General features: G+C 41.7%; 2 protein-coding genes across 2 annotated transcripts in view; one reads left to right on the top strand and one right to left on the bottom strand.

Annotated features, from left to right (window-relative positions):
• The window catches only part of LOC307227358 (radial spoke head protein 6 homolog A-like), a gene marked incomplete at both ends in the record, with an annotated part of 3129 nt that extends 1675 nt beyond the window's left edge, over positions 1 to 1454 (top strand). The window contains 4 exons of the mRNA XM_079996638.1: positions 1 to 390; positions 781 to 925; positions 1009 to 1126; positions 1217 to 1454. The exon at positions 1 to 390 is cut by the window's left edge and continues 60 nt beyond it. Of these exons, the coding sequence (XP_079852764.1) occupies positions 1 to 390; positions 781 to 925; positions 1009 to 1126; positions 1217 to 1454 (891 nt within the window). The remainder of the gene's footprint in view (positions 391 to 780; positions 926 to 1008; positions 1127 to 1216) is intronic.
• Positions 1455 to 1841: 387 nt separating this feature from the next.
• Positions 1842 to 19980, bottom strand: rnf11b (ring finger protein 11b). The gene is made up of 3 exons (XM_079998938.1): positions 19448 to 19980; positions 5454 to 5623; positions 1842 to 5204 (listed from the first exon to the last, which is right to left on the bottom strand). The coding sequence occupies exons 1-3, from the start codon at positions 19568 to 19570 to the stop codon at positions 5033 to 5035; spliced, it is 465 nt and encodes a 154-aa protein (XP_079855064.1). The 5' UTR covers positions 19571 to 19980; the 3' UTR covers positions 1842 to 5032.
• Positions 19981 to 20474: the final 494 nt, after the last annotated feature.

Here is a 20474-nt window from a genome sequence, read left to right as displayed (position 1 = left end):
GGAACAGGCGTTAACAAGTTTGTTTACTACGTGTGCAAGGAGCCCGGACTTCCATGGGTCAAGCTCCCGCTCCTCACCGCGGAGCAGATCAAGGCCGCTCGCCAGATACGAAAGTTCTTTACCGGGCGGCTGGATGCTCCCATCTCAAGCTTCCCTCCTTTCCCTGGCAACGAAGCCAACTATCTGAGAGCGCAGATCACCCGCATCTCTGCCGGAACACAAGTCAGTCCGCTGGGGTTCTACCGGTTCAGGGAGGAAGAAGGCGAGGATGAGGAGGAGGGACCCCGCGACATGTACGAGGTGAACCCTGACTTTGAGGGTATACCAGTGGCTGAAATGGCAGAGTCTCTGTCCACCTGGGTCCACCACGTTCAGCACATCTTGCAGCAGGTACAACTCTCAACAGAACGGTGACAGGTTGCTCTTGTGTCGTGATATTGTCCTGGTCGTTCCATCTACTGGTTGAAATCAATAGATTTCTTTAACTGTTGAATGTATAAGTTAATAAAGACAAACAGATACATTCCACAGTTAAAATTGATGTGTTAAAAAAGGGAACAATAAATTATTCAAGCATAGGTTTGCTTCTTTTCAACCTTGCCTTTATTCAGATGTTAGCTCTTGTGTATAACAGCACAGCACATCACTCTCCTGCAGCTCCTCAGGTGTAACATCTAAACACTGATGATATTCTGAGCTCCCTGTTTTCCCCTTATTTTTCCAGCAACTGGTAATTTCACAGATCTAAATGGACAAATATGGTTGGGTTGTTTTGTTTAGGGGCGCTGCACCTGGGTGAACCTGTCCACCAAGCCAGAGGACGGATTGGATGAGGAAGGAGATGCCGGGGAGAAGGATGAGGAGCTCGATGAGCCCGAGCCTGAGTTGGGACCTCCCCTCCTGACGCCCCTCTCCGAGGACGCAGGTCAGTCTCATCTGGCGACGGGTCATCTCAAGCTTGTGAGGGTGCAATGTCCACACTCACAATTTATATTTCAAACTACGCAGAAGTATTCAACACTCCTCCCTGGAGCTCCAGGTCGTCCTCTGCTCTCACCCCCCAGTATGCAGTTGCTGTGCTGCGCTCCAACCTCTGGCCAGGGGCACATGCATATGCTTGTGGCACGTAAGTCAAACACAGCAAGAGGTTAAGCTCATTGCTGTAAAATCTGTATTTGGCATAAGTTTTTTTTTTTTTTTTTTTTTCGTAATTTAGGAAGTTTGAGAACATATACATTGGCTGGGGGCTTAAGTTTGCTGGGACCGGGTACAGCCCGTCCGTACCACCGGTGCCACAGAAAGAATACCCCAGAGGACCAGAAACCACAGAGGCCTTGGACCCAACGCTGGAGGAGGAAGAGTCACTAAAAGCAGCCCTGGACGAGCAACAAGCTGAGCAAGACGAGCTGGAGAGCGTGGAGGACGACGAAGACGACGACGAGGATGGTGATTGAGGCAGAATATCGATAAGATAAAAGCGACACTTAAAAAAAAAAAAAAGATTTAAATGTCTCTAAAAAATGAAATTGTCTATTTAAACATTACTTTGTAGGAATAATCTCAAATATTCAAATCTCTCATGATGAAATACGAGAACAGTAATGTTGATGTTCCAATAAGAGTATTGATGAGCATTATTTCCCTCTTCTGCGACAAACTGGTTGAAAAGTCCTTTACATTCACCCTCATGACCCGGAGTATACCAACTCATCAATAGCATTAAACAAAAGTGTTTAACAGCTTTGGAAATACAACACTCATTTGGAGCATGACAAATGAAACATTCCCATTTCTAGTGCCAGGACGGGAAATAAGTCTCAACAACTTCTCATAATGTTCCATTGCATTGTCCATTTATTATTTTCCTGTAATACATATCATATCCAAATGTAGGCTTACAAGGAAAAAAATTCTAACAAGCACCCATACACAAACATACCAACATACACAAATATCAGCAAGCCTCGCTCCTTAATCCTGTAAATAAAGCAAAAACAAAGAAATCAATACTAAACCTTGATTTTCTTATTCTTGTGATTTTATACAATTTTGTCCTAACTTTGTTCCTCTCTGTCATCAAATTAAAGGCCGGGGTTCCGAAAAGTGATTAAGTAAAAAAAATCCAACACTGGTTCATTGTCAGTGAATGGCAAAACGATGCCGTGGCTGTCGACTGGTACGGAGGATCATTTCCGGACATTTCTTTTTCTTCCTGGATTCTGCTTGTTAGCTTATACTATCGCAAAAGAAATATAAAAGCTAAAATTAGTGTTGAATCCTTCATTGCCGATTAAGTAGTTCCAGAAAGATTTCAACCACGGCTTCTGGATTCTAGAACACGGATCATAGCCACGGGATTCTGTTTTGAACAGAATTTTCCCGCCTCATTCCCGCTCACTCTCCGAAATGTTTTGTTTTGCTCTGTGCATGAAAACTGTAATCCATCTCCACCCTGGTCACTTGTCCAACACTGTGGGTTCAAGGTGAATATGAAACAGCAAGCAAAGTGCAATCATACAAGAAATTCTATGAACAAAGCAGATTATTAAACAGGAATCTGAAGTAAAGATCCCAATAATCTGACCTTTTGTTTATATTTTCTGAGGCAGGTGCAGGTGGATCATTTTCACAGGACGCCTACTCTCCACAATATGATGTGCACAGTGATTGTGTTTTAACTATGAATCCTAGTATATATTGTGATTTGCAAGCACGATTTCCAATGTAAACTGAGGTACACCAATCCTTAATTTCTCAGTGAGATCATTTACTTTATTTCCCTACATTAGCAGCCAATGTTAAATCACAAGTAAAACTATGACCTCGAGCAATGAAGCTCCACCATGTTGGTGGAGAAAAACATACACCAAACATACGTAAAGTGAAGCATCGTGCAAAACCATGATGATTACTGTCATCTTTACCCTTCAAACTCACTCTTTTCACACACACACACACACACACACACACACACACACACACACACACACACACACACACACACACACACACACACACACACACACACACACACACACACACACACACACACACACACACACACACACACACACACACATTCTAAAACTCAGTGTGATCGGAATAATGTCTTTACAGTGGGGCCAAAACAGTCATTTTTCACGTCTGCATGTCAGAATTCTTTGGGGGGCAGAAGATGTATATGAAAACATTTTGCTGCTTGTGCTTTCATAGTAGTTTTAAATGAAAATGGTCATGGACGCAGTCAAATGTCAAGACAAACTCCAAGTATATAACTAAACTTAAATTTGTCAAATAGGCCAAAAAAAATACATTCATTCACAAAAAGCATAATTATCTTCCTCGTAAGTATACGGCCCTTTTTTTTTTTTTTTTTTTTTAACCCAACTCTTATGTTTTACAGAATGGTTACAGATGAATTAACTCCCGAAATGCCACTGGCTTGATTCACTCCTCTAACATCACGTGGTCGCTAACAGAGAGTCTCTATGTTAGTCACCGACTTCCTGAGAGAGACAACGGCTAGTGTCGAGTTGATTCCAGGACTATTGCACTCTCCTCCTGTGAATCAGCTTAGCAGCTCAGAAAGCGGGTGCAATGAGGAACGTTGCTCCATTGACGCAATATTTTCACCTGGGGTATACACACCCAAACAACTTTTCAGTTCACTGCAAAACCAAAGGCTCCTATGGGTTACAGGTTAGGTCACTAGTTCGGTGAGGGGGTGCCGATTTTCAATGTAATAGGTTTGTTTTGACGTTATGTTACCCACGATAATTTCAGTGGGTTCAGGGTAACATGACTGAGTTGTGAAAAACAATGGGGTCAATTTATCAGTGGGAATGTAGGTCAAACAAACCATAAACATCACCATTAAGTACTGTACTGAATGCATATGCTAGACCTTTTTTTGCTAGTATATACATGTGCAAACATCCCTCCAATTTATGTGCATAACTTTTTATTTTTATTTATTTTTTGACTTGTCTACAGAACAGCTTGTGCTTTGGCCAGTAATTTCAGAACTGGCTGTTGCTGAACAAGTGAGGACCAGTTGAGAGCTTGACACAATTAGTGATTAAAGCACTTTGATATTGTCAGGGTTGTTGTTCTTAGTGTTGTTGGTTAATCCGGATTTCCTTATGCTGACTGACAGAAATACTACAGAACAGATTTCACAAAGTCACAGGACAGTTGATCGATCATCCAATCAGTTGTTTTTTTCTTATAAGAGAGCTGTGTAGAGAGACGAGTCAAGGCCTGTGGTTTACTCTGCAGAGTCTGCAGACATCTAGAGTCTGTTGTCTAACTCCTTGTCAGAACTGGAGCTACAATACATTCTTTGCAGCGATACAGTCCGTCGTATTCTTCCTGTACAGGGCCGGAAATACAAATGTCTGACATTCTGGAATCCTTTTGCAGGAATTTCCGCCCCCTACTCACCGCTCTTGCATTGCAAGGGACTAGTAGTCAGCCTTCAACGGTCCAAGGAACGTGAAGCCCAGCCAGTTGATTGTTGTGAGAAGTCCCTCCTCCAGCAAATTGTGGAAGTTTGCCGTTACAGATCGAAAGTGAATAAGGGAAATGTGTGTGTGTGTGTGTGTGTGCGTGTGCGTGTGTGTGTGTGTGGGGGCTGAAAATGTGTCCAAGCCACGAGAATTAACCTCATCTTCTCCTACTCTTTGCACAACTCCAACCTCACCTGTGAGAAGTCCTCATTTCCCCCCCAAACCTTTCTACCTACATGACTTTCCTATTACAATCCTGTCCAGCAGGCCTATTGAGGAACTCGGACAAACAAGCACATACCAACAGTTGTGCACGTGCTCAATTTTTGGTATGTGTGTGCTCGGGCACACACCTGAATGAGAACCCTCACATCCTCACTCCACTACCGTGACTCATCTCCTTGAAATCAATTTTATTGACTTTCACCTCCCTTGTTGAGAGTATAAATTTCCTGATAATCAGGCTAAAGGAGAATGTAGGTGTGTGTGTGTGTGTGTAGTAGGTGTGTCGCCACATGCACATTTCAGTTGGTCTCGTAGGAGGAGAGCAGCGCAGCATCCACGGGCTCCATGCAGGAGGGGCAGGTGAAGGACCTCATCAACCAGTCGTCTATACAGTCCATGTGGTAGATGTGCATGCAGGGCAGGAACCGGATGGGGTCGCCATAAACAAAGTCCATCATACAGATCACACACCTGCACAGGAAAACCACAATGAAACACCACAAAAAGCAAAAAGGGTCAAATAAATTGATCGACAGAGCAAAAACCTATAAATTCTATAAAAACATGCCAACTTTATACCCCAGCTAACACTGTTTAATATAGACATTCTAAGGGACGCTGCTTTCGTTTACGTTGTTTTCACAAAAGCCTTGAGAGCAAAACAGAGCTGAAAGTCTGATCTCATAAGCCGGGGGTAAATGTAAAAAGGTTTCTACTCACTCTCTGATCTTTTTTTCTGACCCATCTCGTCCCGGGTCGTAGACGCCCTTGGGGAGGTGCTGGATGAGGCCGATGCGCTGAGCGATGCGGACCTGCTCCTCCTCCGTGAGCTGGGTGGCCAGCCGGGCCTGGCTGGGTGTTGGATGGTACACAGGCACGTGGATTTGTTCCTGCAGAGAAAGGGGAGAAGCAGGCGCTTAGCAGGATGGTTAGGGAAACCGACGTACACTGATTAAAAAGAGTAATCAATGTGTCTAGAACAAAGACTGTCTTCCCACAGAAGTATGTTAAAAAAAAAAAAAAAAGATTCCCCAGTACAATTCTGGCTCACACTTACCGGTAAAGGGACTATTGTTCACGCACTCGAACAACAAGTAGCTTCTAGCTTCTAGCTAGTTGGCTTTGTTTACAGTCAACAGTGCCCCTCAAAAAATACTGTATTTATCTATAATTAATAGCCCACAGTGTGTCACAGAGTGCAAATGTGGTCATCTTGAAAAAGATGCTTCATATTTCCCATCAGATTAATGTTTCTTTTTAATCATTTTGCAAAAGAAAAGGAAAATATTCATTCGCAACGACAGAAGCTACCGGAGAAAATGAGACGCAGTATGTGGCCTTCACTCAGGGTATGGAACAGATGCAGTCAAATGTTCTGCAAAACTTCCTTGATGCTTTAAATTGTACTTCAAAGTCTGGAAGTTGCTTGCTTTATTTATTTGTAATTGGCTTGTCCACTACCCTCTTTACCCATAGTTCGATGGCATTTAACTACGGTTGCAACATTTCAGCAATATTCAAATGGGGAAAACTTTCCATGAGAATTATCAGGAATTTCTGAGAATCAATGGAAGTAGAATGGAAATATAGGGGTTATTTGTTAAGTCTGCATTTACCATGTCATACACACATATAAAAAAACCCTTTGCTAAATGACAAGCTTACACACTTGCAAACTCCAATAGAAATATGTTGTATTATTTGACAAAAAAATAAATAAACAAAGCGATCCCCCTCCAAAAAAAATGGTGTTTAACTTTTAAACATAACGATGTAAAAAGGAGGTCTGCGGGTGTCACACACACCATGAAGCTGGAACCTCAACGAATCATTTGAGATGCAGCTCAACGCTGTATCTCAATATTTTCTGATAATAACCAAGTTAACAGCTATGTTTTGAATCTCACCTATTGAAATTATGACAAGTATGACTGTATTGGATTTGGGACATTATGGAATTTGTCTGAGACCATTTCCCATGTTGAATTATGTCTAATTAAAACTGTATTCATGCTCTGTATTCATAAATCTAGTTTCTAGTTTAATAGGGTACAAGAGCGAGCTGCACACGTGATGGGAGGATGACTTATGGAGGCTGACTGACCATTTGCAGTTCTACATGTAACAGTTTAGCATACTGCATGCATTTGCGGTTTCATTGGGTGTAACCATAACGAAGTCAACACCAACAGAGGAAATCAGACATTCAAATCAGGTATTTCCGTCACGCTTTTTAGGCTACAAACTAGTTCTCCAAGCTGGGAAAAAGGCTAAATTGTGAAATTGAAGGAAGTCGCAATATGACGATAATATAATACTCGCAGACATAATAGAAGACATTTATTAAAGAGAATGAAAGCGGATACATAAGAAAATAAAAGAAGATACTTGAGAGAAAATAAAAACTAGATATTTATTAAAGAAAATAAAAGTAAAAGCCTTGCATTTTTTTTTGATTAATGTTGACCTTAATGGTGCATGTAATTTGCAAGAGCCCAAAACCTGATTCGTTTAGAAAAGGTTCCATCTAATGAATGGGAATTGAGAAAGTAAACTTGTGAGTATGGATACAAAATGATTATCATTATAATATAAAACTTAGAATACTCTTAGAATAGTAATACTACCAAAAATTAGCACAACAATGGGTTTATATTTTATATATGGAGGAAAGCATTGACACAGATTCCGGGCCGCCAGAGGGAGGCAGTATTTTACCAGTACTGCCTTTCAGTGAGGCCAAAGTGAGACGTGATAGAATATTGAAAAACCTCCAATAACCTCAAACCTGCAGCGAGGAACAAACCTTAAACTCCTTACGAAAGAGTGGTGCATATCAGCAGAACAACGTAACACACCAAATTCTCTACGGTAATTCCAGTGTCAAAATGAAAATGAAGTGACAAATCAATGGAGTTGTGTTGTTAATCAGCAGTACTTTTTTTGCCGTGCTGTGTAGTAAATGTCTCACACACACAAGGGAAGCAATAGGATCAAAGCAACACACAAGCTTTCAATATCAGAAGGCTATGTGTCAGATTCACTGAAAGTGAATAACACAAGAGTCACAACATATTAGACTGCAAAGTACAACATTACAACTTTTGTGTTTGTGTTGTTCGATTATTGTGTTTATGGAAAGATAAACACAGGTTTATCTTTCACACAAGTTTAGACAATTTAAGTCCAAAAACAAGTTATCCCACCTGCGTTTTTACACCGAGGAGTCCTTTGCATAAACTACCATGCACAGCTTGAACAAACACAGATAAGTTTAATAAATAGGTTTGCAGTGAAAACATTTGAATGGTCACTTCCTCATTGTTGTGACCTGCAACTGGAAATCCCCCAAAATTCATATGAATAAGGTCAGACAAAATTCCCCTGCCAGGTCGCCATCTTGTTTCCATGCCCAACAGGCTTCAACACATTTTTAGAAATCTGAAAAATGGCTTTTCTACATACAACTGCATCAGCGGCAGTGACAGTGCAGCTAAGAATAATGACTGTACAAAAAAATAAAAATACTGACATGCAGTAAGACTCAGATGTAAATGTGTGGGGATCGGGAACTGCTGCATTATGCGACAACCCTTCTACTGACAACCAGGAGGGAGCTCCTTCAATTAACCGTAGTCTGTCCACGCGCAGGAGACCACCTCTTGACCTCAGGCCTATGACACTTTAGCACAGATTATTTTTCTAGGTCAGAAATGTGCTCCTGAAATAGTATCCTAGTCCTACTCTCAGATGGACGGGCTGAAACTGAAGCTGACACACGCTGTTTGCGCCAACCCAGCCTTCCTTATCATTTATCATACTGCGTCAAGTTCACAACAGGTGAAGCAAGTATCTAACCTCTGTGATCTGGATTTGCTACAGGAAACGCACCATTGCTGCCCAGGCCGTCAATTACGCAGCCCAACACATTTTTTATGTTGTATTAACAGGAAGGATGGTTGCATTGTATATACAGTAACCTGTTTACAGGGCAACACAATGTTACAAGAAATGGCGCCAAAAGAGAATGAACAATGAACAATAAAAATAAATGACGGGTTAAACAATGGAAAAATGAATTATATGAATCATGAAACATTGCTCTGTATATAGTTACACAATGACTAAACCTGGGAGCTGCCCTCTAGTTGTACAGCCTCTTATTGCTTGACACTATCTCAACATTTAGGGGATAAAGCAACTAGAGAATAGATAGGAATCATTTCTTAATGGATAAGAATTGATATTCTATAAAAATGATAGTATAATAATAAATAATAATAGAAATGTTTTATATTGTTCTCTCAGGTTTGGCCTTTGCATACACTCTGCTTCTACATAGATATATGTTTGCTTTGTTTTATTACCCGTGTATTTCTCATTAATATCATCTATACAGTTTATTTCTGACCTTCAAATGTATTCAAGGGGCCAGTCTAGGATCAAGGGCCATATTTGGCCTACGGACCATGTTTTGGCCTTCCAAGTGTTGAACCAGCTGATTTCCCAGACCAAGGAAGCGGGGAGTGGCCATTGAGGTGGTAGTGTTGGTTGGTAAAGCTGTGCTCTCTTTTGGCCTGGGGGCACGTGGCTGTGAACAAGAGACCAACAGCATTCAACAGGTTGGAAGCGTGAGCCTGCAGCAGCTGTGTCACTGCTCGTAACCCCTTTGTAGAACAATGACAAGCAGGCCGCCACTCTCTGAGCAGTGCCACGTTGAAAGCCATGAGTCAGCGTGGATTTAGCAGCTGAGGCTTTGTCAGAGGGCTGTCCCTCCCTATCTCCTCTCCGCCATTCTCCTGACGGCAGCGTCGCCCGTCCATTCCTGGGGGGGGGGGGGGGGGGGGGGGCTGTGCTGTGTGTTTGTTTTTTTGGTGGGTGGGTTCGTCGGTTCAGTAGTCAGCAGTGTTTTTGTTGTGATTTGTCTCCCTCCTCAAACCCTGCCTGACCAAGGACATAATGGAGAAAAGAAACGGTGTCTGTGTGTCAGGCGTGATATGGGCAGCTGGGCCATCCACTCAGACCATGTCAGCCCTACAGACCTCAGGCTGCTAAATGGAGCGAGGGATGAGTGGGTGAGTGAGTGGGTGGGGATGAGTAACTAGAGGGAGGCTGAGGAAGAAGATTTACTTTATCTGACTCATCTGTCACTAATACAGGAAAATGAAAAAAAAAACAAGTTGGAAGGAAGTGGTTTAAAGAGCTCTTTCAACCCACAATTTCAATACTAACCTCAACATCAGACACACACACACGCACGCACGCACGCACGCATGCCCTCGAGTTTGCTGTGGCTGCATATGAATCCCATTTTAAAATGGTTAATCGGGGGTGCTGCCAGACACAACCCAGACACTGTGTGTGTGTGTGTGTGTGTGTGTGTGTGTGTGTGTGTGTGTGTGCGTGTGCGTGTGCGTGTGTGCGTGTCAGAGAATGCTGTCAGCTGTTGGAGCCAGAGTAGAAACGCAGGCCAGAGCTACACAGGCAGACAGCATGATGACTGGGCACTATTGCTGTGGCGGATGTCGTAATAACATGCCAAGCAAACATAAAGTGTGTAACCAAGTGTTAAGGATTAGCAAAATGTACATAAACATTTCACATTCAGGGCCATGTCTTGAAGGAAAGAATAGTGGCAATTATTATGGAATAATTTTAATTAACTGACAGTTAAAAAATCCTTAACATATTTGGCAAAGTAAATTAAAAACCAATTACACACTCACGCACTCAGTCCTAGTGTGCGTTTACTTATAAAAGGGTCTAAAGCTTCTCTGTCAATTTTATAGCATGTCAAAATGTCTGATGCAATGTCGAAGTTAGAGACACACCGATCCACTCTCTTTCAGTTCCCATCCGATTCTGATACATATGTGCCGACACGACACTGAAACAGAGCTCTTTTTTCTTATTATCATGTTGTTTAGGGCTGTAGATATTCCTCTATACTCCCATTCAAATTTGTACACCGCGGCCAGGCACGGTCCGTGAGCCAGTAGTTGGGAACCTCTGTCCTAGAGGACATTCTGTGGGTGATAGTTGGATTTGCTTCCCACTTTCATCGCCACGTCTGTGGAATTACTGATCATTCTGGTCAAAGGCGCACTTCTCCCTTGTACTCACAGTCAAACGTTGGGGGAGAAGGCTCCGCAGACCCGGACTTTGCACACCGTAACCAGGAATATTTGTCTCTAATGTGTGTTCACTGTACAACAAACTGGATGAACTTATATTGAACCTTATTGCTCATCACATGTGAATTGATTCATTAACGTTAGCCAAAACATTTATAATCAATTATTTATTTATAAAAAAATACACAATCTAATGGCCATTTCAACATTTAAACAGTGTTAATTTTTTATATATATTATTATTATTCCTGCAGCCCTACAACATAGCTGAGTGGCTGCAGTGCAATGGCGGCTTTCCTAACCTTAACTGCCAGTTCCTATTCGCGAATTGCGCTTTACAGCTTATATATTTGCCGAGTTCAATTCTCGAGGAGGCGGACCATTTAATTAGCGAAATAAAACATCGGGTTCATGGTCCAACGGAAGCTACGGAATTGAATTTGGAGTAAGCATGTAGTAGTAAAGTTAGTATATTCCTTCAAAGAACCACACCATAGTAAACATAATAACAAAGAATTTCCATTGTGTATAGTAAACCTCAATAGCGGGGGATCCACAGTTCCAATGCACAAATTAATGAAAAGTTGCATGCAACTGGACCACAACTTGCTGCTTTAAAGTGCAGACACTAACTACTTGGCCTAATTAGTGATAGAGAATAAAAGTAGACACTGGTGCAACTAAAGCTTCATGAGCGTGAAGCTAATGGGGGGGAAACAACACCTTGGCTTAAAGTGCTCACGAACTTTGAAATGTAAAACCTGCGTTGAAACCAAACACTTAAATGTGACCAGCGGACACCTGTACGCCTGTGTACTCAGTCGCATACATACCATGCATCCCAAATCACCCCCTAAGCCCTCACCATACTACATCATCATACATTCACTTAGCACTTTATTAGGAACACTACTGTATACTAATACTGGGTAGGGCCATCCTTTGCTCTCAAAACAGCCTCAATTCTTCTTGGCATGGATTCCCAAGATATTGGAAACATTCCTTTGAGATCCAGGTCCACGTTGACATGATTGCATCACGCAATTCCTGCAGATTTGTCAGCAGCACATTCATGCGAATCCTCCCACATCCCACGAATCTCCCGTTCTATCACATCCCAAATGTGTTCTATTGGATACAGATCCGGTGACTTGGAAGGGCACTGAAGAACATTGAACTTATTGTCATGTTCATGAAACCAGTTTGAGACAACTTTTGCTTTGTGACATGGTGCATTATCATGCTGGAAGAAACCATTAGAAGATGGGTAAATTGTGGCCATGAAGGTTATGGCTATGGCATTGAGCTCAACAGTGAGTTTCCAGAAGTGAAAACCCCATTCATATTCTAAATCAAGGTTTTGATTATAAGCCATAATGTCTATAACCACCCAAGGTAGACTTGCCACAAGCTATGAGATTGTGAAAGGATGGTATATGTTCCTGTAGAAGCACAAGTCTACAAGCCTGTATGATATCAACCTTGTTCTTATCCTAAAGTGTAACAGCAACGACTCCGATTGGTGGAGCTCGCCGTTACCATGGAAATGTTTACGTCGGCTAGTGAGTTACTGCTACCACTGAACTCTACGATCGTTTTACGTTTATCACAGAGCAATTCTGTAAATTACAACACTATTAACTATGACAAGGGTTAAATTCAAGAAGAAGCCCGCTAAACTATTGTTAGGTTGGAAGTTGGAAAGGTATCATTTGCAATGGTTTATGGGATGAATAGTCCCTAAATAATTATGTACAGTGTTATGCCTTTGCCATTTTTTCTGTTTTCCAAATTTTGTTTTTGCTCTCAATCAAATGTTTTATGTTCATGATTTATTGAGTAGTTGGTTGGCTTGTTTCCATACTTAAAACTCTTTGTATAAGAACAAATATGAGAATGATGAATATTTCTGACACGTCAATCGAGTGAATGAATGGGAAATTCACTTTTGGAATCTGGAGTCGTTCAAAAAGTAGGCAGCCGCTGTTAAGCTCTAATCAAGCGATGATTGTTTGGTATTAAGTGTACCAAGAAATAATTCCCCACACCATTACACCACCGCCACCAGCCTGGACTGTTGACACAAGGCAGGTTGGGTAGATGGATTCATGCTGTTGCCACCAAATTCTGACCCTTCGGTACCATCTGTGTGCCTCAGTAGAAATCAAGATTCATCAGACCAGGCTACGTTTCTCCAGTCTTCAACTGTCCAGTTTTGGTGAGCCTGTGCGTACTGCAGCCTCAGCTTTCTGTTCTTGGCTGACAAGTGGAATCCGACATGGTCTTCTGCTGTTGTAGCCCATCCGCCTCAAGGTTCCACTTGTTGTGCATTCTGAGATGTTGTTCCACCACAGTTATACAGAGTGGTAATCTGAGTTACTGTGGACTTTCTGTCAGCTCGAACCAGTCTGGCCATTCTCTGTTGACCTCCCTCATCAACAAGGTGTTTCTGTCCACAGAACTGCTCGCTGGATGATTTTTTATTTTTTTTCGCACCATTCTGAGTAACCTCTAGAGACAGTTATGCGTGAAAATCCCGGGAGATCAGCAGTTACAGAAATAATATTTCTCTAAATACTTCTATTGATGTGAACATGAACTGACGCTGCTGACCGGTATCTGCATGATTTTATGCATTGTACTGCTGCCACACGATTGCCTGATTAAATGATTGCATGAATAAGTAGGGGTCAGGTGTTCCTAATAAAGTGTATAGTGAGTCTACATCAGCTGTGCTTGCAAAGACAATCTTACTGAATCTCTTAAAAATGGAAGCATCATTTCAATCACACAACACTTGAATTACACGTTTTACAGTGTTTCCCCTATATGCACTAGCTATGCCAGCATAGACCAGTGCCTTGGTGAACATAGTGTAGTCTGTAAACACATTTAGAAGTTTTGATTAATCATTCAACTATAATATACATGGATAGATATAGTCTGCCACTATATCCACACACACACACACACACACACACACACACACACACACACACACACACACACACACACACACACACACACACACACACACACACACACACACACACACACACACACACACACACACACACCACCCCCCCCCCCCCCCTATCCTAGGGGAAACAGTGGTTTAATAAACCCTATGCCAGACACATTTCAGGCCATTGTTTATCACTACACAAAGATGTTTAACATGTAGATTCTGTCAAATTAGACATGCACGTTTACAAAGCTTACTTCATAATTGTGTGAAGTTGAATCATCTATCATGCCCCATTTTTCCAATTCAACTACAACTTGCAATGTTTGGGATTAGGTATGTTCTGGGATACAGGGTGTCTTGATTCTCCAAATTCACCTTTTGATTTGACTTTCAATTTTAAGGTCACGATTAAATTTAAACTTTTTTTTTCCAGCACTGATGGCTATGCTGTTGTTAGACTTGAGTATTAATTTGTTAAGAAAAAACACTTACTTGTCAATAAGCAACCTTCATTTGAATACAAGAAATTATAAATAATAAAAAAACAAGTTTATTTAAACAACACACCTAAACAGTTAAGAGCTTTAGCAAAACTAGACTTTAGAATAATGAACAGTCGTTACTTATTACACTACTTTTAAGTTACTCACTAAAATAAGTGTGGAAAAATGGATGCTATTTTTGCCAGGGGGGAACGCAGGTAGTAAAAAGCAAATTAGTCCCTGCAGCTCCACAGCTCCCATCAGAGCGATTTTTTCTCTAATGTGTGTTCACTCTGCAACAAACTGGATGAACATATATAGAATTGCATTGTTCCTTTTTTTGTAATATTCAAATTCTATTCGAAATTTTGTTCCTGCAGCCCTAGTGCCAGACGGGCGGGTGCAGTGTGTTTTGAGGGATGCGTTGCAGCGAACCCCTCTGCAGCCGACCACAGCTCTCTCAACTCCGAACCAAATTTCCTGAAAGTCGGAACGTGGGCCCCTCCGCGGGCTGCGGAGGGGCCCGCACCCCCCAGCACACACTGCATTACAGGCAGCTCTTGACCGGACCAAAATGGCGACCATGTCGGGCAATATTACCCAGAAAAATACATGGAGAATAGTTAACCTGCTTGTGATTTCCAAGTTCGAAATCGAACACTCATTTTGATCCATTTTCGAATTGGAATTGTGGCACCCCTATTTGGGGTGTACAGACAGGCATACAAGCATTTAAAGGGATACTCCAGCTTCGACTGTGTTATACAAAGCTGCATAGGGAATCAACTAGCCTAGCTCCTGTGACAATAGGGAAATACACCTTAGTTGCAGAGTTTTGGAGCTCGCTGTTAAAAACGCAACAGGAATATGTGTGCTGAATCTCTCAAAACTCTAAACAGGGGTTTTAAGAGACCGGAGCCTAAACTGGAGCCCACAGACCTCAACAGCTTTTCTGTAATTCTTTTATCACTACAGATTAGTCTAGTCAGCAACCTTCCTAGAACAAAGACTTTTAGCAGCTGGCACTGGGGATTGCCAAGTCAGAAGACGAGAGTACATAAAACTTGAGTCTGAGGGAAGGACTGAGGAAAATGAGAGTATTCGAAAAGTATGCTCCTATAGGCTTGAAACCGCAACCGAGGGGACAATGTCATTGGCCTGCAGTACAATGTCCCATTACCCCACAAGCCCCCAGCTGTTCCTGTTGCCTGAGCAGGACTTCGTAATTCGTTATCATAACGCTGCCTTACATGGATAAAAATGGGACCATATCTGCTCTGTGCCCAAAAGTGATTTTGTCTGCTCTCATCTGAGCAACCCATTCTAGTTACTTGAACAAAATGAGGAAGTTCATCTGTCTTCCCTAGCTTCCCCTCACTGCTGCCAGGGCAGCATAACCTGAATAGCATAAAAAAAATTAATAATAATAAATAAAAACAAATATATACAGTGTGTGTATATATATATATATATATATATATATATATATATATATATATATATATATATATATATATATATATATATATATATATATATATATAAATAAATCAATGACAAAAAGAAATTACCTTCAATTTAAACAAAATCTGAGGTGTGAAGGACTTTTTTTGAAAGCAGTTTTGGACTGATGCCATAACTATTCTATATGATGAAGCACAGGAGGATTATTTTAAAGGAGATTTTGAATTTATAAGAATATATTGTGATATAGCTGTTATAATACATTGCCCCACATTCATTGAGTGCAATGTGGTGACGGTAACTTGACACACCACATTTTTTATTAGTTTTCAAATCAAATTTCTTTAACAAAAAACTAAATTAAACAGAAAATATTAAATGCAGGCTTGTAGCATAAGATTAATTGTCTAAAACAACTCAAATCCTCAAATCCTGAAAGCGACATGCTTAGGAACCTTAACGTTCGCTTTCATCTTCCGCTAACTCATTCGTTTCCTCTTGTAATTCTCTCCTCATCTTCCCACTCCTGTCCAGTTTTGACAGCTCATTAGTTACCCCCCTCCGAAGTAAACCTTCTTTCCTAAAATACCTATACTGACTGACTAGGCTCACAGCACACCGTTGACAACAAGACTCTGCATGTTCTCCACACTGTGACTGGGTGATAGACTCTGCACAAGACTGTGTGAGTGAATACTTGTGTTTCCCCCAGGACTCCCAACACATCTGAAAGGAGATTGTTGTAGATGAGAGCAGCAGTTACTGCCCTGCTGACTGGTGGATTGTTTTCTACCCACTAGTCTTGGTAGATCGTAAACTGTAAACAGCTACAGAAAAGTCTCAGAATTACTCAAGGAAACAATGTATATTTTATGAGAAAAATTAATTGTGTGTTAAATGTTTTCAAAAATGCATCACACAATATTTCACGTGCGACTCAGTTTTCAAAGTAATGCAATGCTGGTAAAAGAGACGTATTACATTCGGATGTTGGTCAAAATTTTGTGATATTGACATGACATTTTACAGATTAAAGATTATTGCAAATATAGTAGAACTAGACATATCGGCCAGCCCTAGCATACACACAAACCTGTAAAACACAAACACACAAGGGTGCCTTCCTTATCTCCTTGTGCCCAGTCCTGCAACGATGAGTCAGCACTCTCCTCCAAACTCTTTTCTAAATCTCCACAGTCTACAAAACCCGTACAAGCAATGGAACCTTTGGTGGACTAGTTTGAACATTATGTGGAGAACACACACACACACAAAATCATTTTGACGTAATGATCTATGAGCTAGCAGTCTTAGTGGGAATGATCTCACCCACTTAGCCTGCCATTACCAATTCCAGCCAGTGTAAAGTTAGGTCACTGTAACTACTTAGAGGGCACTCAGTGTCCTCACAAGGCCCTTACTTTGTAAGACCTCAAACATTGCCGTGAGTACAAAATTCCTCTCTGGCTACGCTCTGTGCTATTCTAGTCAGGGAATTACACCACATTATCACTAAGCCCGGGGTCTGGCGGAGGAATGGCTCAGGCTGTTACATACCGGAATTCCACCTCCTGTAAACCAAGACTAAGACTGACTACATATTCCAAGGAAATGCAGCCAGGCAGAAATCCTGCTGAGATAAATTCAGGCAGGTTTAACAAAACGAAACACCACAAAATGTTTGAGAATTTGAGTTCTATACATCCACTTTATAACAAAAGTGAGATTTTGCAAACAAGCAACACCACACACAATGGAGTGGGAGCTCAAACTGTATTTTGAGCATGTTCGCAGTGATAATGTAGCGTCAAGTAGGCTGTGACACAACAAGTCAACCATTATAAAAACAACGTTAGACAGCAACTTGTGTAGTCACTTCTACGAGTCATCTGTCGGCATGCAATTTCAAATACAGGTAAATAAAAACAACATAGCCAACCTTGGACTGTGAGATGTAACGCTCAACCTCATTATCATAACGCCGCACCGTCTGAAATTACAGTTATTACTGTTACTGTGTTGAGGTGTTTTCTTGGATATTCAGTTATTGTTGTTCCATAGCTAATTAATGACGGCTGCAAATAGCATCTGTAGCGTCAGTTTCAAATAGCATCAAACCCAGAATAGGTCCAACAGCTTCATTGTAGCCTCCAATCATTCAGTATGTCTTTACAGTTGAAAAGTGAAATATTCCATTGAAATTACTTAGTATTTATTGCCAATTAAATAATAATACCCACTGGTATTAGTATTCATTGAAAAGCATCTTTTGGAAACCTGTGGTACTTTTCTGACAATTGTGGCTGTACACAACATATGCTTGATGACGTCTCCTTTGTGAGATGACAAAAGATGCAAAACTCAAAAGGACTACTTTTTCCAGTTCCTTAATGATAAGCTATTAAAACCTGTTCTGAAAGAGTCCTTTATAAACAGGAGATATGTCAGATTTGTTGGTCTGTTTGTTTATATCTGATATTTCCAATCAAGCAATTCTCTTCAATCAACCATAACGGAGCTTGCATATTTGATGCTCTATTTATAATGAGTTTCGAGAATAAATAAAGGTTGAAAGAATCAATTGACCCCAGTTCAACCTCAGTGCCCGCCCTACAAAACAAATCCAACTCTACAGGCACAGTTTGGTTTAACCCAGTGACAGACAAATTCCCCGCCAAGGCTTACATAACACAGCGAACCACTTATTGCAAACACAAAAACCTACAAAGACAAAGGACACTAAGGCTGGAAATCATACTCCCAGCGACAGTTTGGCCTCGTTTTGCCACGCATGATCTAATTTGAGAAATAATGACTGCAGACAATAGACCAAGTTGTTCTCAGGCGATCATCTAAACAAGCAGCCGACAAGTTACAACGCTGCGATCGTCTGCTTTGCAACAACTAAAAGAAGGCACTTTCGAGTGATTATTTCAAGATAATTGACAAGAACGTCACGCATGTTGAATGTTTCTTCTCTGTGGAAACCTTCTCCGGTCGTCCCCTTGCACGTTATGACTTTGCGACTAATGACAAATCAGTGAGAGTTAAACGCCTTTAGTGTCCATGTATATTCAGTTCTCCGCACAATTCTCAACCACGCACAGTTAAGGCTTGACGGTGGCGGTCAATTGTGATGTCATTTATGCGACTCATTTTACTGACTGATATATCACAGCGATACATTTTGAGATACATGCTTCTAGTAGATCGTATTACTCTACTGTAACTTGTACTTGCTGCAGACTGACAGTTGCTCATATTGAACTCACTGCTTCCGCCTGTTAACGTGTACGTATAGATAGGTGTGTGTGCATATCTACCCTTTCTTATCTCGTTTTAATTTGTATATTGCGTTTTTTCTCGACGGCATTGTTTTGTTGTTGTTTTTTGGTTGCTGTTGTAGTCTGTCAAATTCTCTTCCGGGATTGATCACGCGTTATCTTATCTCATACTTTGTTTAACCCAGACGTTTTAACATCATTGTCACTGCACCGTACGGTTGTGCAGAAGCAGAAAGAACAGTTAAGAGGAGGGCGCAAACACAACACAACAGGATGTAAAGGCGCTAGAACAGGAAAAAAAAAAAAAAAACTCAAAAAGGACGAAGACAGCGGGGTTGTTATCTCCGACGCCGCCAGGTCCTGGCGCTGGTTTAAAAGTTACCTGGTAGGGGGGCGGCGGCTCCTGGTCCGGGTCAGCCGCGTCTCCGTAACTCGCTCGGTCCGACTGGGATTCGTGAAGCAGAGAAATATCATCGGAGGTCGGAGATTTCAGACAGTTTCCCATCTCCGTCCTCTTCAAAACCTTCCCCTCTCTCCCTCGGTCTCGATTCTTTTGTTGTTGTTGTTGTTGTTGTTGTTGTTGTTGTTGAAGTCGCTCCTACGGGCAACTTTTTTCGTTGAGCGTCCACTTGTCTACCGAGTTAGGGAAGGCTCTCTCCCCCGGAGCGAGAGAGAGAGAGGGAGCGCTGAACAACAACTCATCATCCTCCAGCTAGCCACACAAAGAGCTAGCCCAAGCTAACCCCGGTTAGCATTAGCGAGCAAGGCTTTTCAATTTTGAGGTGCTGGGAGCGACGAGTGAAACAATCGCACAGACAGCGGGATCTTTGAAGGCGGCGGAATGTTTCTAATTTTCTCTGTTAGGATGACAAAGCTAATTCCCGTGTTGAGCACGGAGACCGCCCCCCTCACAGGGACTTTCCACTCTGCAGCCCCGCGACGACTGGAGGTGGTGATGTAGCGACGCCAAGCCCCGCCCCCTCCCCCTGCGACACAGACCAATCAGCTTGGTTCAAACCCCGACAGCGTTCCATCACCGGCCAATCACGGCGCAGATCACGCCGTCGTTCGCTCGCAACGTAAACCCAGGAGGTGGTTCGTCCGTGTGGTCCATTGGCGTTATATTGATTTCCTCTCCATTGAGATGACTTATTCCACTCCACTTTTTAATAGTTTCATCGTTGAAGCGTGGCTTTTTAGAGTGTAGAATTTTAGAAAACAGTTTAGCCACCCCTGTCTCCTTATCTTCGATTTGTTGTTTTAGTTTTTACTCGGCTCCTGGCCAACTTGGTTGCTAGGAGATCAGCCAAATTACGCTGCTGGTGCTAGAATTCCGGCTCTCGGAGCAAATGACTCAGTAACTTATTTGATGTTTCATCTCTGAAACACAAAAGACACATTCAGCGTGC

The sequence above is a fragment of the Zeus faber genome (genome assembly GCF_960531495.2).
Source record: "Zeus faber genome assembly, chromosome: 1".
Lineage (NCBI taxonomy): Eukaryota > Metazoa > Chordata > Actinopteri > Zeiformes > Zeidae > Zeus > Zeus faber.
Note: the sequence above shows the minus strand (reverse complement) of the source record. Positions and strands in the feature narration are given on the sequence as shown.

Excerpts from the sequence above, each read along its gene's own strand:
- rnf11b (XM_079998938.1), bottom strand. The coding sequence starts at position 19,570 with ATGGGAAACTGTCTGAAATCTCCGACCTCCGATGATATTTCTCTGCTT. Across the intron at positions 5,624-19,447 it reads AGCCGCCGCCCCCCTACCAG|GAACAAATCCACGTGCCTGT; the intron begins GTAACTTTTAAA and ends CTTTCTCTGCAG. Across the intron at positions 5,205-5,453 it reads TCAGAAAAAAAGATCAGAGA|GTGTGTGATCTGTATGATGG; the intron begins GTGAGTAGAAAC and ends TTTCCTGTGCAG.